Source organism: Ranitomeya imitator, chromosome 2 (assembly GCF_032444005.1).
Source record: "Ranitomeya imitator isolate aRanImi1 chromosome 2, aRanImi1.pri, whole genome shotgun sequence".
Lineage (NCBI taxonomy): Eukaryota > Metazoa > Chordata > Amphibia > Anura > Dendrobatidae > Ranitomeya > Ranitomeya imitator.
Window position 1 is genome coordinate 833,068,706 of NC_091283.1, and position 25,044 is coordinate 833,093,749.

The 25,044-nt window shown below is 48.4% G+C and overlaps 1 protein-coding gene across 4 annotated transcripts in view; it reads right to left on the reverse strand.

Moving 5' to 3' along the window:
- Positions 1 to 12,474: 12,474 nt before the first annotated feature.
- Positions 12,475 to 25,044, reverse strand: part of NCAPD2 (non-SMC condensin I complex subunit D2) — a 46,178-nt gene continuing 33,608 nt past the window's right edge. For 3 of the 4 annotated variants that reach the window (XM_069754120.1, XM_069754122.1, XM_069754121.1), the window contains 3 exons: positions 15,373 to 15,502; positions 15,082 to 15,225; positions 14,771 to 14,953 (listed from right to left, as the gene is read on the reverse strand). In XM_069754120.1, coding sequence (XP_069610221.1) covers positions 14,868 to 14,953; positions 15,082 to 15,225; positions 15,373 to 15,502 — 360 coding nt within the window. In that variant the 3' untranslated portion in view covers positions 14,771 to 14,867. Of the gene's footprint in view, positions 12,594 to 14,770; positions 14,954 to 15,081; positions 15,226 to 15,372; positions 15,503 to 25,044 lie in introns of those variants that run through there. The other variant, XR_011318555.1, reaches the window with a different exon arrangement.

A 25,044-nucleotide genomic window follows, 5' to 3' on the forward strand; every position in this document is an offset into this window, starting at 1 on the left:
CATCCTTCCCGCCACCCCCCATTAGGACGTCAGCACGTGTGACGTAGAGAATTAACCCTTTTTAAACTCCTGGATGATTAATTAACACTTTATGTGCTGAACAGTTTATCAGGAGCATATTGATCACATGACATTTTTATTAACCCTTCCTTTATCGATTTTCTCTTTTCATCCATTTTTAATGCAAATGTCAACGCTGCTGCTGCTGTGTGTTAGTCCGGCCTGACTGTACGCATTACCAGTCAAGGACTCCTACACCTCGCATCTTGTCCTTGGCTTTTTCCTTGATGTGCAGCATCTTAGTGTATAGAGGCCAGGTCTCCATTATCGCATCAGATTGCGGAGAGATATCGCAGTTGGATTCCTATTATTTTATGAAAGCCATGAAGAGACCATCATGAGGGAATATCTCACAGGTCCGATTTTTTTTGCAATAATTGCATTTGTTTTTTTTTGCGATAGTTGATTTTATTCTTGCAATAATTGCATTTTATTTTTTCCAATCTACTCAGCGCATATAATAACTGGCTATGGAGCCACAGCACTAGGCCTCATTCATCCTTCCATTTTTCACAGATAGAGTGCGTATTCATTATAGTCCATAGGGCTGTTTACAGGTCCATGTTCTTTTTTTGCGATTGAAGGGTTCACAACACAAAAAAAAAAATCAAAGATTTGACATTGGCTGCAGCACACACATGACATAATAATATCACTCGAGCGGCACCAGATCCAGCGCCGGAACGGCACCAATGCGGAAGTTGAGTATAAGGGTATATGCACACATTGCGGATTTGCAGCAGTTTTCCATGCGGTGCACAGTACCATATAAACCTATGGAAAACCAAATCCGCAGTGCCCATGGTGTGGAAAATACCGCGTAGAAATGCTGCCGTGTTTTTTCCTCAGCATGTCAATTCTTTGTGCGGATTCCGCAGGGTTTTACACCTGCTCCTTAATAAGAATTCGCATAAAAACCGTGCCCTGTGTTTTACCTGCGGGTTTTTAAGATTCTGCGCAGAAAACTCTGCACACGAATCTGCAACGTGTGCACATAGCCTAAGATTTTTCTTCAAGGACTCTAGCATTTAAGAATGGGTTGTACAAGTAGTGGACAACCCCTTTAAGCAGGGCTGCATGGCCATTGAAGACATGCAGTTATTGCTCATGCACATTCCTGCTGATTTGCATTGCGCAAAATTACATGCAAAGTGCAGCTATGTGGTCACATGACATCGCACGTGTACTTGTGATACCATAATTATACGATATCGCCTTTGCAAGAAATCTAATGATTACATGCACTATAATCACAGGGAACTCCGCCCATGCGCACAGGTATTGCACGCTACATTTATGGTTCATTTAGAGCTAACATTTGGGCAGCGGTTCTCGCTATGCGGCTGAGAACAGTCAGGTAAAAAAAAAAAAGTGGTTTTACTGTGAATTGCTATGGCTCTGCAGCTCACATGGTTAATGGTATACATTTTTTTGCTGCTCCACGTGGCAAAAAACCCAGTTCCCACCACACGGTCTTAGCAAACCATTAAGCTGGCGCTACCCTGCGACATAGGTTGCACAACAGCGATTCTCAGACATTTGCAAACCAAAAACATTTTGAAAATTGTCTGCAACTTACGGTTGAGCGACTATTTTTGAGCTGTGATTCGCAGATAAGTCCCAGTCGCATGACTTGCATTGAAGCCTATGGCAAACGAGTGTTGAGTGAATGTGCTCGGATACTATGTTCGAGTCCCTGCGGCTGCATGCAGGGATGCCCTAACAAGCAGGAAATCCCTGTATGTGTTGCGGTTGTTGAACAGCCACTTGACATGCAACCGCTGGAACTCATACAATTTTTTGAGCACGGGGAAGTCACTCGGTTAGCACCCGAGCATGCTCAGATAACACCTTATCCCAGGACGTTCGCTCAACTCTACTTGCCACAAGTGACACAGAATCCAACAGATTTGGAAACATTTGTGACTTTGTATCACAGTTGCAACGTGACACAATTGGGAATCATCCGATGCAATGGCGTGATGCAACGCTGTGGCTTGAACGACACGTCACTGTGCAACTTTAGCGTTATTGCGATTTTTTTATTGTGCCTTATTACTGCTATATACAGTATGTACATGGCATGTTATCCTGGAATTTGTTGGCTATATTGTCTTTTATGAATTTACACCTTAAAAACACCAACAATTAGTATAATGTAACTATCTGTGATTTATTAGGATATAAAAAAAAAATCTGCAAATCACTCTGCAATATTGCATAAATTCTATAGGAATAAATTATTGTGCACGCTTGATAGCCCTTGCAATTTTTTTTGTGGGCCTGTATGATTACATTGCGGGCAGCATGGTGGCTCAGTGGATAGCACCGTTGCCTTGCAGCGCTGGAGTCCTGGGTTCAAATCCCACCCAGGACAACATCTGCAAAGAGTTTGTATGTTCTCTCCGTGTTTGCGTTGGTTTCCTCCAGGTTCTCCGGTTTCCTCCCACATTCCAAAGACATACTGATAGGGAATTTAGATTGTGAGCACCATGGGGACAGTGATGATAATGTGTGTAAAGTGCTGCGGAATATGTTAGCGCTAAATAAAGATGATTATTATTATTACATTGCATGCAATATTGGGCTGCAACTTGGGCATCATGAACACATCCTTGTTTTGTCCCGAGTACATCAGTGTGCTGGATACAATTGTCATCCATTTTTGGTCCTCGTCTCCGTTCTTTACATGAGTGTGGCATCCATTTTTCTCATAAAAATAATCCAAGTTTCCTCCACTTATTAATCAGTAAGGTTACGTTCAGACTAGCGTTGTGCGGCACTACGTCGGCGACGCAACGCACAACGCACGCAAAAACGTGGCAAAACACACGCAAAAACGCTGCGTTTTGCGACGCGTGCGTCGTTTTTTGCCGAAAATCGAACGCAAGAAAAATGCAACTTGTTGCGTTTTCTTGGTCCGACGCTTGCGGCAAAAAAGACGCATTTGTCGCAAAAGGCAACAAACAAAAACGCATGCGTTCACCATGTTAAACATAGGGGCGCATGACGCGTGCGTCGCTGCTGCGTCGCCCGACGCTAACCCGACGCACACTAGCACAACGCTAGTCTGAACGTAGCCTAAAAGAAAAACGGACAACACTTGGATGAGAGTGACTCATGAATGGCCCCCCATGGACTACCTTCTTTTTTTTTATAGACCTATTGATTTGAATGGGTGTGATAGATCAGGGACGGACATGTCTTCGTTTTTTTTCGTGCAGTTGATATGCAAAAATACCACTCATGTATGAACAGCGGCATAGTCAATAAGTATGTTATATCCGTGATAAAAAAAAATACGGATAGATCATGTACGTGAAAAAGGGACATTTGAATGGGGCCCTCGAATCCGTGCGACCTATCACCATGGAGCTCTGACGCCCCAGTAGAATAACACCAGGGGTGATAATGAGCAAACCCAGTGCGTAGAATCACCATAGAGCCTAGATCCTATAAGGAATTGCAGGGATTACGATGGCGGGATCAATCCTTTCTGCCGTCTTCCTCTTATCCCAATGTGTTAATGGCCGCCTCAGTATGACATGCAGATAATTTTTCGCTTCACTGTAAAGCCGCCCTGCCCCCTGCTCTGAAGCATCTCCTGTCCTTCACACCCTCCGACATGACCTCGGTTAGGGACCCAGTCACTATTCTTGGCCTCCATGAGGAATGCCACCGTTTGAAGGGCAGGGTCCTAAAATAGCTCGTCGTGGGCATGACCTTTACATAAAGGTCAGACAGGTGGAGGGAGGAGGCTGCCAGGCTCAGTACAGGGACGTAGTAGAACGATAGCAGGGCTTTGGTCCGGTGGCCACAGACTACCGACATTGCCGCCGGGCCAGGGTCCTGCAGAGCTTTTTGCTGAAATCTACTGAGAAAAAAAAAATGAAATGTATATTGCAAAGTTGCAAGTGATCAGCAATTTACCACTTATACTGTACATAGGGCACAAGCTGTTATGGTAGGACAACCCTTTTAGGCTTTATTTAGTTAAAACTGGAAAACCCCTTTAAATGAGATAGTAGCTGATCATTGCTCAGACCGACACTTGCCAGTCCAGTTGATGGGTACATGTTGTAGGATCTTCATTTGGTCCTTACTGCATCGGTGGCAAGCTGGTGGTCCTTCCTGCATCTGTGGCCCGCCCTGTGTCGGTGGTCCTACCTGCATCGGTGGCCCTTCCTGCATCTGTGGTCCTACCTGCATCGGTGGCCCTTCCTGTGTCGGTGGTCCTTCCTGCATCTGTGGTCCTACCTGTATCGGTGGCCCTTCCTGTGTCGGTGGTCCTTCCTGCATCTGTGGTCCTACCTGTATCGGTGGCCCTTCCTATGTTGGTGGTCCTTCCTGCATCTGTGGTCCTACCTGCATCGGTGGTCCTTCCTGCATCTGTGGTCCTACCTGTATCGGTGGCCCTTCCTATGTCGGTGGTCCTTCCTGCATCTGTGGTCCTACCTGTATCGGTGGCCCTTCCTATGTCGGTGGTCCTTCCTGCATCTGTGGTCCTACCTGCGTCGGTGATCCTTCCTGCATCAGTGGCCATTCCTGTGTTGGTGGTCCTACCTGCATCGGTGGTCCTTCCTGCATCAGTGGCCATTCCTGAGTCAGTGGCCGTTCCTACATCGATAGCCCTTCCTGCTTCCTTCTATGACTGCAGGTTTTATATTCACCTTGTTAACCCCTCACTGCACAATACCCCCGTGACATGTCGATGCTATACATACTAATCTTCACACCTTTCATATCAAAGTCCAGTCTCTCCTTCAGTAAAGTCAACACATTTTTGGGGGGCAAATTTAAACAGACACCCGCATTCTCAAAGATGGGGGAGGGGAAAGCAAAGCGGGAACATCCGATTCTGAGATGAATATGAGATCAGGCTGTAACGGTATATGATAGCATTTATTTATATTCAGTATACACATTTAAGGGTGCATGCAAAGAAAAACTTATGGAGAAAGTTGAGAAAACAGCAGCCGGATTAGCTCAGCTATTACAAAGTACGGGATGTAGGAGTCTGTATTTCCATCTACTCTTCCTCATCTGTGGTATTGATATGATTTTCACAGGTTGGGGGAACAATATTGGGTGCATCTTGCACAACATTCCTTTCCAGCTTTGGCCTGACAGTTGTCCGCTTTGTTATACCTTAAGATGTATTTTTCAGTCTACTGTAAACGCGCAGTGGATTTTTGCATGGTTTATTCATAGCACAAAAGGTATATGTCCTTTTACGGTGATTTCAACCTATGTTTTGGTTCTCAGCCAACAGCCGTTCTTACAATCTGCATCCAGGTGTTATGACCGTATAAGCAGAACACAGATATGTACAAACCAGGAGGGGTGTAAACCTGTACACAGGTTCCTATTCAGACTAGGCAATCCCTAACCTGACCCGGATTTGTTCCTTCCTGACCACGGAGGTTGGCACCCTTAGGGTATATTTCCACGTGATGGAATGGCAGCATTTTGGACGCGTCTCTGCAAGATAAATAGACATGCTGCAGTTTTATAACGACGCACCGTATGTCCAGATACGCAGGGCCGCCGGATGCGGCCGTGCGCTCATAGTGGAGACGGTATTTCATAAAATCCCCTCCACTATGCTATAACATCTGGACGCTGCAGATTGGATGCTGCGGCTCTACGCAGCATCCGATCCGCAGCAAATCCTGATGTAATCCGGCACGTGGAAACATAGCCTAAGATTACGCAATGGTGCCTCCATTCAATGTAGTCTGACCATAAGTGTCCTTAACTGCACCCTAAACTACTCACAATGTGTTACCCAAAACAACCACAACGGAACATAGCGCAGAGGCAGGGCTAAGGGCATGTTCAGACAGTCACACAGGAAAGACGGAAGAAAATAAGAACCACACAACACACGGAATATGTAAAAAAAAAAACCTTCCAGACCTCAAACGCCAAAGAAAGGAAAGGGTACTGGGGAGGAAGACTCACAAACAAACCGCAGGAAAAGGATCAGAGATTAACCTGGCAGGATAATCCATAGCGGAGAAGCTGGATCTCCAAACACCATCGGTCTTGAATTATTACTTGCAAAAGATTGCAAGTTCATGGTGAGTATAAATAATCCCTCCCAAAGATGTTATTGCACAAACCAAATGAATAAGTGAAAACATTTGCATAGAAGCAAAGCAAGGAAACAAGAGTATTATCAGCAGTTGGACAGAGACAACACAGGCTGTGGTCCAAAAGGGAAACCGACCATCAGCCAGAGGTCACCGGATGGAGCCCTGCAGTCGAGCCATGATAGTACCTTCCCCCCCTTCTATGAGGGGCCACCGGACCCTCAGACAGCCTCATCTTCTGATGACAATGATGGAACTCTCTTATTAAGGGATCCCCATAAAGATCCACCGAATTAACCCAGTAGTTATCTTCCCGACCATAACCCTTTCACTTGACGAGATGCTGGAAACGGCGCCTGACCCACCAGGATCCTAGAATTCGATCAAATTCATGCTCCCGATCCTCCTTCAGACATACCTCAATAATGTCTCAGGGACCACGTGTGCCTTCAAATTTCTTTCAAAGGGAAGAATTGGAAGAAGCCTTTGATTTTCCAAGATTCAGCGAGTACACTCACAGGATTGAAAACGTTTGTAATCCTGTAAAGCAGGGGTCCCCAACTCCAGTCCTCAAGGCCCACCAACATGTCATGTTTTCAGGATTTCCTTAGTCTTGCCCAGGTAATAATTGCATCACCTGTGCAATGCAAAGGAAATCCTGAAAACATGACCTGTTGGTGGGCCTTGAGGACTGGAGTTGGGGACCCCTGCTGTAAAGGACCTACACAATTGGGAGCCAACTTCATAGAAGACACCTCAAAGGTATGTTCCTACGTTCAGGAATTGCTGTGGTTTTGACACTGCGTATTTATACGGCGTCAAAACCACAGCGGCCAAATGTTACAGAGTAGTAGATGAATAGAATGTATTGAACGTGGTAAATCCACACGTTTCAGTGATCACACGCGGATTTACATGCGTTCAATAGACGGCAGCACTTTGGACGCAACAAAAATACACTGTGCCTAAAGCGCTGCTCCATCCACATAGTAGGAACATTGCATTAAACGTAAAGTCTTTGAGGATAACCACACAAATTCTTCCACCCTAGAGACTTTCTACAGCTGCGGTTGGCACCTTCATTGGCTCAGTCACTGAATACCGAAAGACCCCCTTCTATCTTCTTCCCCACCCTAACCTCCTAATACAAGTTATTTATTCAAACTAAATTAAAAAGTAAACTTTTCAAAATTTGGCATATAGCCACGGTTTAATAGTTTAAATCAGTGATGATCTGAGTCCTGTGACTCTTATCTGTGAACAGATCAGTGTATTACTCCGCACCCTTCTCTTCTCACAATCGAAAATAAGCTGACTGCAGATGCATCATAATTTAGGTAATTCCTGGGGTCTTAGGACCCCAACTGCCACTGACCTAAAATACTAAATATAGTGGTTATAGTCAGGGCTGTGGAGTCGGTAAGCCAAACCACCGACTCCGACTTTTCCCTGACTTCCGACTCCACAGCAGCGGTCACTACTGAGCATGTGCATAAAGTGCAGCACAGATTCACCTTCACAGCCCTGCCTCACAACTGAGCATGTGCATAAAGTGCAGCACAAATTCATCTCCACTCCGACTCCACAGCATTGGTCCCTACTGAGCAAGTGCAGCAACAGATTAATCTTAACCAAAAGCCGAGATCCTGAGATCAGGAACAGAACAGACATTTATAGGACATTTCATAACTTTCCCACATTATTATGAAAACATTTACAGCACATCCTGCACGGAACCCAATTTATTACATATTTTAGGAGTCAGTCTTTTATATTGACTCCGACTCTACCAAAAACGTGCAGTTTATTTGCATTAGTCTTAAGTAATAGTCTCATTTTCTACTCGGAGCAGTGAGGGTCTCATGGACGGCACTACAGGGTTAATCAGGAAGGACAATTCCACAGCTGCTCTTTTAACCTTGCTAATGATGAATATTTAATGTTCATCTGATCTGTTCCTCGATGCTTTTATGCCTTGTTGCTTTACGACATTTCACCGCAGCTCAATAACTTTCTGTTGCAGCAGCGACGACTGCGCTGCCAGGAAGGAGCTTCCTCTTCAGTGCGCGGATGGATGGCGAATAAATGATAGCCGTGTACTAATATAAATCCTGCGCACTACTGTGTATGTGAAAACCTTGTGTGAAAAGGAAGCTCCAAGATATGTTAACACTCCGTGGCTTACGGCTGTTTTTCAGCAGATGAGTTTTCTTTAGCATTTTTTTTTTTTTGGTAGTTCCCAGAGCAGTCAGCATTTTTTCATGTCAATGTTAGAGGGTTTTTTTTTTTTTTTTTCTTCAGCGACTGTTAGTGGATGGATTAATAATGTCCAGAAAATACCGTAACCAATGAAGATTATTTTTGCAGCAGAAACACAAAACATGCAAAGTTTTTGAGTCTTTTTAGCCTTCCTCTTGACCTTCATCAAAAAGTATTGACCGACTTCCTAAGAGAAGCCTGAAGCGTGGACCGGTTACTTCATTTAGCAGCTTGGCATTTGAAGCATTAAAAAAAAAAAAAACCTCAAAAGCAGGAAGATATTAGTAAAGAATCATTTCCCTTATTAGGTCAGTGCTTTTTTTTTTTAATAGAAAACACAGAATAAAATGGTGGAAAAATGCATCGTGAACATATCCTAAGGGTACATACACATGGAGTTTTCTGAGGAGTCTCTTAAAGCAAATATCTTTGTTTAGGATCTAATTAGATTCAGTCACCTCATAAGACCTAAAGCAATAGCTGTTAATCTACACATGATGGCGAGCCAGTGTATAAGGATCACACATGTGAGAAATACGGCTGAGTCTCACATGTTAATACCCTGCACTGCCTTTCTGGGCTTTGGCTTGTTAAGTAGCAAGACTTTTCATTACACAAATATTTAATGTCTACAGCTTTCCATATATCTATGTGGTAGAAACAGCATCACATTGCCATCGCTGCAGTCAAAATACACAAAACCTGACAGATTCCCCCACGATCCAGAGATCGGGGCTTTGGCACTTGCAGAGCCGCATCGTAACTGGAACAGAGGTGCAAATGCTTAAACTGCTTGATTTAGTGTGGCACTGCCGGCAGGTCTTCAGGGGCACACTACTGGCACACGGCAGGTCTCCAGAGGGCGCCTGCCTGCCATATGGCAAGTCTTCGAGGGGCGCCCCGCGCCCACCCACCACACGGCAAGTTTTCAGAGGCACCCGCCAGGTCTTCAGGAGCATCCGCCAGCCACACGGCAGGTCTTCAGGGGCGCCCGTCACACGGCAAGTTTTCAAAGGCACCCGCCAGTTCTTCAGGGGCATCCGCCAGCCACACGGCAGGTCTTCAGGGGCGCCCGCCCGCCACACGGCAGGTCTTCAGGGGCGCCCGCACGCCACATGGCAGGTCTTCAGGGGCGCCTGCCAGCCACACAGCAGGTCTTCAGGGGCGCCCGCCCGCCACACGGCAGGTCTTCAGGGGCGCCCGCACGCCACACGGCAGGTCTTCAGGGGCGCCTGCCAGCCACACAGCAGGTCTTCAGGGGCGCCCGCCCGCCACACGGCAGGTCTCCGGCTGTACAGTGATTACTAACCTACCAAAACTGATCCAAAGAACAGCAACTGACTAAACAATGATCGTTTTATAGGCACCAAAAATTAAAGCTACGACAGAAAAGTGTTGAGCACTTAGGGTCCAGCTATGATAGCAAAGTGCCTGAAGCCATAGAGCATTGCTACTGTGTAGTCGATGACCCCTGTACACTGGTTAAAGTGCCTACAATGAGCACATGATCAAAATTGAATCATGGAAGAAGTCGAAACATTTTGCATCTTGTGGACAGCCGGGTGCACGTCACAACCCCAGAAAAGATGGCACCAGAAAGCACTTTAGGAAGACATGATGCCTTAGGTCCTGGCATTAATCCTGTGGATGCTACACGTACAACTTATAGAAACACTGTACAGACCTAGCCCACTCCTTCACCGCAGTGGGATGCTTCAACTTTCTTGCAACACTGCAAAAATTGTTCGAGGACGATAAAGATCAAGGCAACGTCTGGTCCCCGATTTCCCAAATTTCAATCTGATCAATCAGTGGGAAAATGCTGGAAAACCGAGTCACAAGGACAGAGGTGGTCTCTCCACTAGGTTATAAAACAGATACATGATGTTTATCGGGTGCGGTTCTTGCACTCGCTCCTCACTACTGGCGATCATGAAATCTTACAGCTCCAGTCCCAGCCATCACTGAACTCGCCCAGCAGGGTGAAGGGTCAGGTCTGGTCCAGCCGGTCCTGTGTGGGGCAGAGAGCGGTGCATCCTCTTATGACATTGCCCCTGGCAAGGACTCTGCCCGATTCCAGCTGCTCGCTCACTCGAGAGGTGACAGAGCCTGGTGGGTCTGCGGTGAATGAGGGGGAAAGGCAGCACAGATCTCAAGCGGAGCCGCAGTGATGAATGTGACGATAAAGCAGAGACGTATTCACACACGGCAGAATTATTTCAGGAGATTCAGCAAGTGAAAATCAGTTCCGTTACATGTAGAAACGGCCATGTCTGATGCTCCGAGGGCTCAATTCAACATTGGAGTTTTTACCCAATTCTTCAAGATTCCACAAGCGAGTTCATGAATTCTGCACCAAAATAACAATGCTGTTTTACCTTCTTTGCACCTTTTTAAAGCAAGAAGCCCCAAAGAGTTAAAATGACCAATAAAACTTGCGGTGTACCAACCAAAAAAAAAAAAAAACTCCCAGACTTTAAAATTGGGCACAAATTAAAATCATTTGAAAAAACCAAAAAAAAAAAAAAACTGACGTGAAAGCAAAGAAGCCCCCAGTACATCACCTACAGTGAGCGAGACCCCAACTTTCCAATTTCATCAGTGACCACACAAAGCGCTGGCACATCATCTCTGAATCACCTGTGTTTAGCAAAGCCGCTTATTTTCTGGAGAAATCCTGAAGCAAAACGTCACTTTTTTTTTGTAAGTTTTGCACCAAATTTTGGATTCCAACAAACTGGCACAGAAGGGATGATTGGAAGCCTTCTTTTGGAGACTTAAACCCCCACCATCCAGACAGAAAGGTCTTTTAAAATATGCCCTCAATGCCTTGGAATACCACTTAAAATACAGGGCATGCTGAGAGTTGTAGTGTCACAACAGATGACAATGTAAAGGTCTTCCTCAAACGGTTCCCACAGAGCTGAAGCTACCATTGTCCTCAATGTTTTGTGCTGAAGCTTTAAGATTTCTCTTCACTGGCTCTAAAGGTCCGAGGCCGATCTCTGATAACAGCACATAGCATCATCCCCTTCACCATCTGTATGGGGGGGCACAATGCAGTCAGGGGGTAACGTCCTCCTGGAATCACCAAACCCAGACTCCTCCATCAGACGCAGAGAAGTGTGATCCGTCACTGCACAGAACACGTGTCCTCCAGAGTCCAGTGGTGGCGGCTTTACACCACTCCATCCGACGCTCGGCATTGTGCTTGGTGATGTACGGCTGCTCGGCCATGAAGCTCCCGGCGGGGGCGCAGTGTTTGTGCTGATGTAATACCAGTGGAGGTCTGGACTCTGCAGTTATGGGGTCAGCAGAGTGGTGGTGACTTGTCTGCCCTCTGCTCCTCCGCACTTGGCCCCCCGCTCTGTAACGTTACGGGGTCCTTCCCCTCACTCACAAGAGATAGGGGAAATTTCAGGAGGGAAGAAACGTAATCGATGGACTTGTTACCCTGGTGGCCTTTATTACAGGAACGCGCTTCGATCAGTGATGGTGGACTGCACGGCAGGGGGGCAGCAGACATTCTGCACATGAGGCGTCTGGATAAAGAACCAAGGGGGTCACCAAGCACAACTGACAATTCATTAAAATAGGAGTAAAAAGTAAGTAAATTAGGACCGGTTTACTCTCATCTCCGACATTCATTATGCACAGCAGCTGGAAGAGGAGTCAGATTCAGTAAGAGACATTCTTCATCAAGACGGTGTAAAAAAATATCACTGACAAATCAGGGCCTTAATCTTATGTAAGGGGCGACCATCAGAGACTACCAGAGCCCAGGGGGAACACAGATATTAATGCTCTTGCTGGCAGTAAATACAGATTTTGCACTGACACCTTTAGCAAGAAACATGCAAGTCATGGCTGCCCAAGGTCTGTACAGGACATTGCACGTCAGGGGTCCAAGCTGTATAAACACCCCTCTTATCCCTGATGACCCACTTGTCTCTAACAAAGTTCAGCTTCAAGATCAAAACCAGCATGAAATGCGCTCGTTTCCTGACTGCAGATGAGCCCACGTTGTTCGTATTCGGGGGGCACGCTGCGATCAGCAGAGGAAGCCCACCATCTGCCAGTTTCCTTTATTTTACCATCACTGCGCCCTCTAGTGGCCGAGTGGTTCACAAGCGCTACAGTTATCAGAAGGCTTTACAATCATTATGGAGGATGTTGCACCTACAAAAGAAGAAGAAAAAAAAAAAAAAAAAAGAGAAAGGGAACAGTTGTCTTTACGCAATTTACCAAGATATCCTGCTTCTCAGAGACGTACAGTCCCAGAAGCCAAAGCTGCGACTGAACCCGACGCGCCAGGTGAACAACGACAACTGCGGATAGCAGCTGCAAAAACACAAGTGGTTGATCCGTCCGGCTGCCGATCGCAACCCCACAAACTATATAACCGGCTAAGTCTAAAACTTCTTAGGACTTTGCATCTTCTGGTAGCCAGGCAGCTCAGTGATTGATGGCAGCCACGCATTGATGGGCAGCCAAGAAACCATCAGACTATGTGCCAGCCCAGCGATTAGTGATGGAAAGGCTCCAGCGATGGGGCACGCCTGAAAACAAAGCCGGTATTATACACACATTAGAAGAGCAGAAGTGGCACATATTTCCCCCCCAGTGTTCACTTCTCACACATCGCTGCTGCAGGACTCAGCGGCTGCTCTTATAGTACAAACATAAGCCACGTTACCTGCGGCCACGGACATCTGTACAGAAGGGTTTGTTTCCTAAATGAAAATTCGCAACTTTCTATATTAAGTTTTCATTCCAAAATTTCTTAGTTTGCTGCTGCAGGGCACAAATCCTTTATCTAGCTGAGCAATCTCCAAAGCAGAGAGGGGGCAAAGCATCGCAGGGAGGGAAGAGAAAAACAGGCTGTAGGCAGGGAGGAAAGCACGTGATGTAATAAGTGGAGGATAGAAGAGGCCAGGCAGAGCTCCCTGCCAGCACCCCACTGTCCAGGAAGAGGCCAGGCAGAGCTCAGACACTGAACAATGGGGGAGGGGAGATAAATACATAACCATTTATTATACAAGCCCCCTCCCTAACAAGTCGAGATCCAGACTACACACCTCTGAAGGGCAATTTGTGAAGGCTGCACCAATAAGCTGGCAGCATGTTGTGTCATGCGACATCCACAGATCAGGCTCGTTTTCCAGCACATCCAACCAGGGTCGGACTGGCCCACTGGGGAACCGGAGGATTCTCTGGTGGGCGCGATCACTTACACCAGCTGGCATACAGGGCAGGCAGCTGCCTAGGGCCCCAACCATTTGCGGGTCGCTAATAGCAGCACACCCCGATGCTATGGGGCCTGAGAGTCAAGGGGGCCCTGCCCGATGCCAGAGCAGAGAGAAAGCTGCTGCCGACGAAGATGCTGCTGGGATGAGCTGCGGGGGAGCGTGCAGAGAGGCGAGTGGTGCTGTGTGTCTGTACATGAGTGGGAGTGGTGCGGTGTGTATTGGAGAGGGCAATGATGGGGGTGATGGAGAGAGCAGTGATGGAGGTGAAAGGCAATGTTGGTGGTGGAAAGAACGATGGTGGAATGTGCAATGATGGAGGTGGTGGAAAGGGTAATGATAGGGGTGGTGGGTGAGAAGGCAATGCGAACAATGATGGAGGGGGGGGGGGGGGCTGCATTATATTGCATCAGGGGGGCTACTTTATATTCCATTAGGGGGCTACCCCAACCCCTGCTACATAATTAAGACATGTGCTACCTTATACTAAACCCTGATATTTGCGTGTTTTACCACACAATTGGTAGTCTTGTATTTATTTCCATGTAGCTACATAGTGGGCACCAAGAAGGGTTTTCTCTGGTGGGCCCCAAGGTGCTCCAGTCCGATGTTGCATCCAACAAATCAGCCAGTCAGATCTAATGTGCCGGGCCTCATAATCACTCGCAGTTTTTTTTAATCACTTTTCCTGAACAATTTGAGTGCGACAATATCAACCTGCTAAAATTAAGACCAGCGCTGCTGTGATGGGGGGCTGTGTACAGTGCTTAGGTAGCGGCACATGTGATGCCAGAACGCTGCCCCCATCAGTGTCGCTGCCAGCCTCTATAGTACATCTCTTAAGTGATGCATCTGGCCGTCTAGACGTAAAATCAAGCCTCGTTGGCCAGACCCGGCCCGGCACCTTCCATTGCTCCATAGTTATGCCTTAGTGGCCATTATTAGCTCTTTTGGTGGTGTACGGGGTCATCATCTACAGCCCAATAAACAGAGCGGTGACGAGCTACATATCCCAGCACCTTTCCATCATGGCCCTCAGTACATTTATCAGCAGGGTGCAGCATTGTGAGCTCTGCAGGGGGCACGGATCAGACTAACGGCAACAGCAAGTTTAGGAAGATAAAGATTTAATATTATACAAGAAGCACCTAAAAAAGGCCGAGTATTACATAAAGTGCGGTCACACAGGAGGCGCCCACAGAGCAGGTCACCGGGCCCGGGATCGGGTAGAGGTGCGTCTGATGGGGGTGGTATTTTTAGGAGTTTCTGCTTCACTGAACTCAGTTTCTGAATCTGGAAAGGAGGAAAAAATAAAAAAAAAAAAAAAAAATATAAAAAAAATAAAGTGTGAAGATCAAATACATTACAAGAGAACTAGACGTAAACCTTCCTGGGGCCAACATAACCCTAGAACTACTCACCGTCCGACTCTTCATCACTGGAGAACTTCACCGTCACCTTCCTGACATTTTTTCTAGGGGGTCGAGTTTTTGGAGTCTGGAAGTCACTTTCTTCAGTAACTTTTGAGGCTTTGTTGTTCACAGACTTAAGAGGACGTCTCTTACCTGGAAAGGAAACGTGACCTCAGCCGTCAGCATGGACCTACCCCATCACAAAGGGTGTCAAATGCCTCCTGTGGATCTAGCGTCACCGTGACCACGGGTTGTCAGACATTAATCTGAATGATGACGATGCCGTCGCTCGGCACTTACCAGGTGGATTCTTCTTCACAGATAACGGCGGAGCATCTCCGTTCTGGATGGTTTCTCCAGGGGCGTCCATGTTCTCCAAACCTTTGTTGTGGCAAACATTCAGCTTGTGCTCGAACTCGTCAATCTGAGTCTGCAGGAGACATGAAAAAAACAGGATTTTTTGGTTGCTTACCGTAAAATCTGTTTCTTGAAGCCTCCATTGGGGGACACAGGAACCATGGGTGTATGCTGCTGCCACTAGGAGGCTGACACTTATGCAAATAAAAAAAGTTAGCTCCTCCTCTGCAGTATACACCCCACCGACTGGCATTATACACTTCAGTTAGTGAGAAAGCAGTAGGAGAAAAGAACAAGGTTGAAAAACCATAACCACAAACTTGAGAACTGTAAACGTGAGAACAGTCATAAAACAGATAACAGAAACATTGGGAGGGAGCTGTGTCCCCCAATGGAGGCTTCAAGAAACAGATTTTACGATAAGCAACCAAAAAATCCTGTTTTCTTTATCGCCTCTCATTGGGGACACAGGAACCATGGGACGTCCCAAAGCAGTCCCACGGGTGGGAAAACAGACTTCCATCAGGTCAGAGGACTCACCACTGCCGCCTGCAGGATCCTTCTGCCTAGGCCGGCGTCCGCCGATGCGTAGGTATGGACCTTGTAAAATTTGGCGAACGTGTGGATGGAAGACCAAGTTGCCGCTTTGCAAAGCTGTAGGGCGGATGCCCTGTGGTGCACCGCCCAGGAGGCGCCGACTGCCCGGATAGAGTGAGCCTTAATCCCAGGAGGGGGCACTCTGTTCTTGACCCGGTAAGCCTCCAAAATTGCCATTCTGATCCAGCGAGCAATAGTCGCTTTAGAAGCCGGTTGGCCTCTGCGCGTGCCATCAGGAATGACGAAAAAGGAATCCGTCTTCCGGAAAGCGGACGTTCTGTCCAGATAGATCCTCACTGCCCTGACAAGGTCCAGCTTGTTCAACGATCGCTCCAGAGGATGAGTCGGAGCTGGGCAAAAGGAAGGTAGGACGATGTCCTCGTTGAGGTGGAAGGTGGAAACCACCTTAGGAAGAAAGGAAGGTGGGGGCCGGAAGACCACCTTGTCCTGGTGAATGACCAAAAACGGAGGACGGCAAGACAGGGCCGCCAGCTCGGAAACGCGGCGAATGGACGTGATGGCCACAAGAAAGGCTACCTTCCATGATAAAACTGATAGAGGAATCTCCCTAAGAGGTTCAAAGGGAGAAACCCTCAGAACGTCCAGTACCAGGTTTAAGTCCCATGCCTCCACAGGGGCCCTGTATGGCGGGACGGCGTGGGCTACCCCTTGAAAGAAGGTCTTAACCTGTGGCCGGGAGGCCAAGGTCTTCTGAAAGAGGATGGAAAGCGCAGAGACCTGACCTTTCAGGGAGCTAAGGGCCAGGCCCGAATCCAGTCCTGCCTGAAGAAAGGCCAAAAGAGAAGGCAGGGAAAAATATAGTTCTTACCGATAACGGTATTTCTCTGAGCCCATGACGGCACCACGGAGAGAGGGGATCCGCCCACCAAGGACAGGAAACCTACGGATAAAAAGGCGGTACCACTCTCCTGCATCAGTTGTTTTACATAGAGAACGATGGGAGACTACTAAAACATTTGTAAATTTTAACTGTTTATCATAACGAGATACCGCGTGTTTAAAGACTATAAATAGACTATGGCACTAATTTGATGTGCGCACCCATAAGTGAAGGGAGGGAATGTACGGGTGCCGTCATGGGCTCAGAGAAATACCGTTATCGGTAAGAACTATATTTTTCTCTGATCGCCCATGACGGCACCACGGAGAGAATTGCATAGATAGTACATTCAGGGAGGGACCACCGCCTCCAGAACCCTTTTACCGAAAGTAAGGTCTGAAGAGGAGATTAGGTCCAATCTATAGTGCCTATAGAATGTGGATGGTGAAGACCAGGTAGCAGCTCTACATATCTGGTCTATAGAAGCTCCGGCTTTCTCCGCCCAGGAAGTTGCCACTGCCCTTGTTGAGTGAGCCTTAACCTCCCCTGGAACGGACATCCCACTTGCCGAGTATGAGAGACTGATGGCGTCCGTGATCCATCTTGCTATGGTGGCTTTGGATGCTTTTTTCCCCTTCCGGGGACCCTGGAAACACACAAACAGAGAGGGATCCTCCCTACTCTCTCTAGTGGCTTCTATGTAATGTAAGAGACACCTTTTTACATCTAGTGTATGTAAGGTTTGTTCCTCCTTATTTTTAGGGTTGGGACAGAAGGAGGGGAGAGATATCTCTTGGGACCTGTGAAATTTTGAAGCCACTTTCGGTAGATATGCTGGGTCTATTTTTAAAATGACTCTATCCTCTAGAAATTGTGTGTAGGGAGGATTAGCTGAGAGAGCCTGTAAGTCGCTAACCCTACGGGCAGAAGTGAGGGCGACTAACAGAGCAGTTTTTAGAGATAAATTTTTCAGTGAAGCTTCGCGTAATGGTTCAAATGGAGTACTAGACAGGGCTTTAAGGACCAAGTTTAAGTCCCATTGAGGAACAACTTTTACTGGAAGAGGCCTCGATCTTCCTGCTGCCCTGATAAATCTAGAGACCCATCTGTTTGAAGCCAAGTCAAAATTGAATAGGGCTCCCAAAGCTGCCACATGAACTTTTAGGGTACTAGTGGCCAACCCCATCTCCAACCCATTTTGTAGGAATTCTAGTATGGAAGTAAGGGGAATTTCTTTCCCTATTCTTACACCTGAAGAAGACAGAAATTTTTTCCATACCTTGCCGTATTGTTTTGTTGTAACCGGCTTCCTACTTTGTAACAGGGTTGAGATTAGCCCCGGAGAGAACCCTCTGCTCTCTAATAATTTCCTTTCAAGAGCCAAGCTGTCAAGTGCAAGTTCTTGACTCGAGGGTGACAGACTGGGCCCTGCGACAATAGATCCTGAAGGTCTGGTAATACCCAAGGGTCGGATATTGACATCTTCCTCATCCATGAGAACCAAGGTCTCTTCGGCCAGAACGGGGCAATTAGGATGACCAGCGCCCCGTCCTCCCGAATCTTCCTCAGCACTGCTGGAATCAGAATAAGAGGAGGGAAGGCATAGACAAGATGGTGACCCCAAGATATCAGGAAAGCGTCCACCGCTACTGGGTTCCCCAGAGGAGATAGGGAGCAAAAGGAGGCTACTTTTTTGTTTAGATGGCTCGCAAAGAGATCTATTTTGGGAACACCCCATCTTTCTGTGATCTGGGTGAATATTGACCGATTTAGTTCCCATTCCCCCTGTTTTAGGCTGGACCGGCTGAGGAAGTCTGCTTTGTAATTGTCTACTCCCTTTATGTGTAGGCTTGTTAGGGATAAGAGATTGCTCTCGGCTATTTGCAGGATTGAGTCGGTCACTTCCATTAGATTTTTGGAACGGGTACCCCCCTGGTGATTTCGGTAAGATACTACCACCCGGTTGTCCGACATTACTCTTACATGGTGAGAGTGAAGGACCCCCAAGAATTCTTGAAGGCCAAATTTTACTGCAAGGAGTTCCTTCATGTTGGAGGATTTGTTTACCAGAGATGGAGACCAAATGCCCTGGGCTACTAGGTCGCCCAGATGGGCCCCCCACCCTGAAGGGCTTGCGTCTGTAGTCAGGACTTTCGAGACCTGAATTACCCATGGGACTCCCTGGGAAAGATTTTCCTGCGATTTCCACCATGTTAGAGAGTGATTGGTGCGAGGAGATAGAGTCAACTGCCCGTCTAAATGCCCTCCTAGATGGATTTGCTCCGATAATATCTGCCATTGAAGGACTCTCGAATGTAATTGGGCCCACTGGACCGCTGGAATACAAGAGGTCATGGAGCCTAAGAGGGACATGGCCTGACGGAGTGTTATGGAGGGGAGAGATTGGGTTCTTGATACTAAGCTTTTTAGTTTTTGTATCTTGTTCTCTGGGAGCCGACACTCCATCTTTTTGGAGTCTAGAGTGAGACCTAGGTACTCCTGGACCTGAGAAGGCATTAGTCTGGACTTCCCTACGTTTATTAGCCAGCCCAATTTCTTTAAAGAATGCATCACTATTGCCAGTTGATCCTCGCAATGTTGCGGGGAGGAGCCTATCACCAAGAAATCGTCCAGATATGGAACGATTAGGGTATTTTCTTCCCTGAGGTGAGCCATTACCTCTGCTATCAGCTTTGTGAAAACCCTCGGGGCTATGGCAAGGCCAAATGGTAGAGCTGAAAATTGGAAGTGATTTAGGACTCCCCTGATGTGAACTGCCATCCTGAGGAACCTCTGGTGATCCTTGTGTATTGGGACGTGATAATATGCGTCCTTTAGGTCCAGGACCACCATGAAGCATTGGGGAAACAACATTTTGATAGATGATTTTATCGTTTCCATCTTGAATGCTTGAACGTCCAAGTAATCGTTTAGTTTTTTTAGATTTATAATGGTCCTGAAGGAACCGTCTGGTTTCTTCCTCAGGAATAGAGGGGAATAGTACCCTTGCCCTCTTTCTTGTGGGGGAACCTCCAGGAGTACTCCCTTTTTTACTAGCCCGATGACCTCGTTTTCCAGTGCCAGCTGTTCTTCTGCCGAAGATCTTATAGATGTCATCGTAAAAGAGGGACGGGGCCATTTTTTGAATGTCAGCCTCAGACCTGATTCTATGATGTTTAGAATCCATTGACTGGAGGTAATCTTTTTCCAGGCTGGGAGAAAGAGAGATAATCTCCCTCCCACCTGGGGCGAACCTTCATTGAGAAGGCTTCTTGGTATCACTGGGGTTTTTGTTAAAGATGAACCCCTTGTTCTTGTTCCTCTTATCCTCCCACTTTCCCTGGCCTCTCCCAGGGTTCTTACGGAAAAACCTCTTGTTTCGAAAGGGCTTCCTGTAAGAGGGGAGACCTAGAGAGGGAAAGGACTTTTTCTTGTCCCCTGCTTTTTCCAAGATATCATCTAATGTGGAACCGAACAAAAACTCCCCTTCGCAGGGGATAGTACACAATTTTGTTTTTGTTTGTAGATCGCCAGGCCAATTCTTAAGCCAGAGGGCACGCCTGGCCGCATTAGCAAATACTGCCGACCTGGCAGCTAATCTTATAGAGTCTGCCGAGGCGTCAGCCAGAAAGGCCGCAGCTCCCCTTATTACGGGTAATGTCTTCAGCATCAAGTCTCGGGAAGTTTTCCCCTTTAATTGACCCTCTAGTTGATTCAACCAGATCATTAGGGAGCGAGATGTGCATGCTGCTGCCACTGCCGGTTTCAGGCCTCCTCCCGCTGACTCCCAAGAGCCCTTGAGGAAGGCATCCGCCTTCTTGTCCATAGGGTCTTTTAGGACCCCCATGTCCTCAAACGGGAGAGCGAATTTCTTTGATGCTTTCGCTATTGCTACATCTAATTTGGGGGCTTTTTCCCAAAAGGAGCAGGATTCATCCTCAAAGGGGTATTTCCTTTTGGGAGTTAGGAGAGTCTTTTTCATGGGTTTTTTCCATTCCTTTTTGATTAGCGCTGCAATTGTTTCATTAAGCGGAAAAGCTCTCCTCTTTTTTTGTTCTAAGCCCCCAAACATAATGTCTTGTGCTGATTTTTTAGGGTGGGAGTCTACTAACCCCATAGTACTCCTCACTGCCTTTATGAGGCCATCAGTGTCCTCTAATGGGAAACAATTGTGACCTCCTGAGGAAGAAGTGGATGACGAAGACGCGGAGGAGGAGTCGGAGGATTCCGAACTCGCACTATCGCTGTCAGATTTAGAGACTGGGGACGGGGACCTGTGTCTGGTCCTTCTCCGTTTTCTTCCCCTTTTAAGGGATTTAAAGGTGTCTTCCACCTGCTCTTTAATCAGGTTTTTAAGATCTGTTGCAAACCCGGGCAGGCTTTCTGATACCGTCTGCTGTATGCAGGAATTACATAGCTGCTTCTCCCAGGCGAGTGGAAGATCCTCTTTACAGATGGCACAGACCTTGTGCTTGGTTTTACCTACGCTTTTCCTTCCCTAAAAGAGACAAATAATAATCTTACTGTCTCTAACTTTCACGAAGATCAACTTACCACCTCCAGGACCCATAAATACCGGTTGGGAATTCTCAGCCTCTGGCTTTTTCCCCGACGCCGTGCTGGACTCCTTGCTGTGTTGAGACCTTTGGCGTTCTTTGCTGGTGTCCTGGTAACCTTTCTGCTGCCGCCTTTTTTGCTGCTGCGGCGATGCTATAGGTGGAGGTGATTCAGGCAAGGGAGATGCCGGGTCGCTCATACTGCTGCTGCTGGTCTGCGCAAAACAACACTTGCTACGCTGGCGCTGACACGACTGCTCCTGAGGCTCCTGCCAATATACTGCAGAGCCACTGGGGGGAAGTAAATCCTCCCATTTAAACTTTCCCGCTGCTCCTCTTTTTTTTTTTTTTTTTTTTTTCTACTTCCCGGCGCCTGCGCAGTAGCGCCCGGCCGGCACGAGGAGCGCTGAAACGCTGGCGCCTGCGCAGACGCTCCTGCGTCTTGTAGAACGCCTAAGCGTCATGTCGGGATCTATGGAGCGTCCAGCTACAGCGAGGAGCGCCGACGCCTGCGCAATCGCTTCCGCGGCGCCCCGGCGTCTCGCGAGACCAGCGCAGTTCCGGGCATGCGCCGACTTTCCAAGATGGCGCCCGGAGTACAGATATGGCGCTGCTGACCGGCACCCCCGGTCCTATGCAGACCCTTATTGCGCGGCTCTGCAAGCCCGATGGCGTTGCAGTGTGCAGGCTGACGCGAGCTAGGGGAGGGCCACGCCGCACCTCCCGCAACCACAGAGGGACCCCCCTGGATGTTGCCGCTGCTGCATCTTACCTGAGGAGGTGACCGCGAACTCCTTGTCACCTCCTCCACGCACCCTTGAGGCCCACTAGCCCCCAGCGGTGGTGCCTCGGGTCACCACCCCAGCCGAGGCAGAGGGACCCCAGCTGCCTGAATCGGACTGGTTGGCCCCGGAATTCCAACGCTGACTGGTAAGTCCGTAGGTCTCCCATCAAGGACAGGAAACCAACTGATGCAGGAGAGTGGTACCGCCTTTTTATCCGTAGGTTTCCTGTCCTTGGTGGGCGGATCCCCTCTCTCCGTGGTGCCGTCATGGGCGATCAGAGAAAAAACCATAGGCGGAACGCGGTTGGATTCGCACCAACGGAAGTAAGCCTTCCAGGTGCGGTAGTAGATCCTGGAAGACGAAGGCTTCCGAGCCTGAATCATGGTGTGAATCACCCGGTCCGAAAGGCCGGACGCTCTCAGAACCGCGGTCTCAACAGCCACGCCGTTAAACTGAGCGACCGAGAATTCGGGTGGCAGATCGGACCCTGGGACAGCAGATCGGGCATGTCTGGAAGGCGCCAGGGAGCGTCCGCGAGAAGATTGACGAGCTCCGCGAACCAAGCTCTCCTGGGCCAATCCGGGGCGATCAGGATGACCGGCACCCCTTCCGCTTTGATCTTCTTCAACAGTTTGGGAAGTAACGGAAGGGGTGGGAACAGGTAGGGCAGCTCGAACTGTGACCAAGGAATGGCCAGAGCATCGACGCCCACTGCGAGAGGATCGCGTGACCTGGAGACGAATTGCGGAACCTTCCTGTTGATTCGAGACGCCGTGAGATCCACATCCGGAGTTCCCCATCGAAGACAAATCTGATGGAAGACCTCCGGATGCAGGGACCATTCCCCTGCCGCGAGGCCCTCGCGGCTGAGGAAGTCGGCGGCCCAGTTTTCTACGCCGGGGATATGCACCGCGGATATCACCGGAACCGTTGCCTCTGCCCAAAGGAGGATCTTGGATACCTCGGCAAGGGCCAAGGAGCTCCGAGTCCCCCCCTGATGGTTGACATATGCCACAGCCGTGGCGTTGTCCGTCTGGATCCGGACTGGAAGGCCCCTGAGGATCCTTTCCCAATGGCGGAGGGACAGAAAGATGGCCCGAATTTCGAGGACGTTGATCGGCAGCGCAGACTCCTGCGGCGACCAACGGCCCTGAACCGTCAGGTGACGAAAAACTGCACCCCAGCCGAACAGGCTGGCATCCGTTGTCACCACCTGCCAGTGAACCGGAAGGAAGGACCTGCCCTGGGAGATGAGAGGAGACGTCAGCCACCAGATGAGAGACCGCTTGACCCGAAAGGGGAGTCTGATCGGCCGATCCAGGGAGAAGACCGACCTGTCCCACTGAGACAGAATGGCTTGCTGAAGGGGGTCGAGAACCTTCATGGCCGATCGGAGGGAGGGAGGCCGAGGACCCTGGAGCAAGAGTATGTCCCGACAAAGGGTGGATCTCTTGTCCTTGGGAAGGAAGACTCTGGACTGACGAGTGTCGAAGAGCATGCCCAGAAAGATGATGCGCTGAGAAGGAATAAGGCAGGACTTCTTCCGGTTGACCAGCCATCCGAAACGGGATAAGGTGTCGAGAACAATGGACAAGCTTTCGTGGGCCTGAGCAAAGGACGGAGCCTTGATGAGGATGTCGTCGAGGTATGGAAACAGGACCAAGCCTCTGACTCTCAAAATGGCCATCAGCGCCGCCATGATTTTCGTGAACACCCTTGGCGCGGTTGCGAGGCCGAACGGCAGGGCGACGAACTGAAAATGATCTTGTTGCACTGCGAAGCGCAGGAAACGGTGATGTCCGGGAAATATTGGAACATGTAGGTAGGCATCCTGGATATCTATAGAGCATAGAAATTCCAGAGCCTCCATGGAAGCAATTACCGAACGAAGGGATTCCATCCTGAAGTGTCTCAGGCGAACCCTCCTGTTCAGCAATTTGAGGTCCAGAATGGGACGAACCTTGCCGTCTTTTTTCGGTACCACAAAGAGGTTCGAGTAGAAACCCGTGTACCGTTCCTTTTCTGGGACGGGAACAATTACCCCGGATTTTAGCAGAGAAGCGATGGCTGCGAAGAAGCCCGGAACCAAAGCGGGATCTTTTGGAGGACGACATTGGAAAAACCGATCTCTGGGTCGGGAGGCGAACTCTATTTTGTATCCCGAGGATACAACTTCCCTGACCCATGCATCCTCTACTGCGGAAATCCAGACGTCCCTGAAACGGAGAAGACGGCCCCCCAACCTGGGAGTTGGGCTGGAGTCTTGCCGAGAGTCATGCGGAAGTGGATCTTCCAGTCCCAGGCCTGGACGATCTACCCTGGGAATAGCGAGGACGCCAGGACGGAGTGGGCCTGAAGGACACCGCCTTCTTCTCTTGACGTGCCTGTGGCCTCTGTTGCTGCTGGGAAAAGGAGTTTGATGCAGCGAAGCGACGAAAAGGCCGAAACGAGCGAAACTGAAGTGTATAATGCCAGTCGGTGGGGTGTACACTGCAGAGGAGGAGCTAACTTTTTTTATTTGCATAAGTGTCAGCCTCCTAGTGGCAGCAGCATACACCCATGGTTCCTGTGTCCCCCAATGAGAGGCGATAAAGAAAAACAAAAAAAAAACCATGCAATGTAAACTGCACCTATCGGAGATCAGAAGACTAACCATTTTTAGCGAGATTCAGTTACCCTACGGATGAATTATACAGGATGATTTCTGGCGGATTTCACAAAATCAGAATTTCAATAAAAGGGAATCAGTCAGCACATATTCACATACGGTTGTATAGACTGTTGAGGTGTATTGCAGAGATCAGATGTGACTGATGAAAAATCTAGCAAAGAAGTC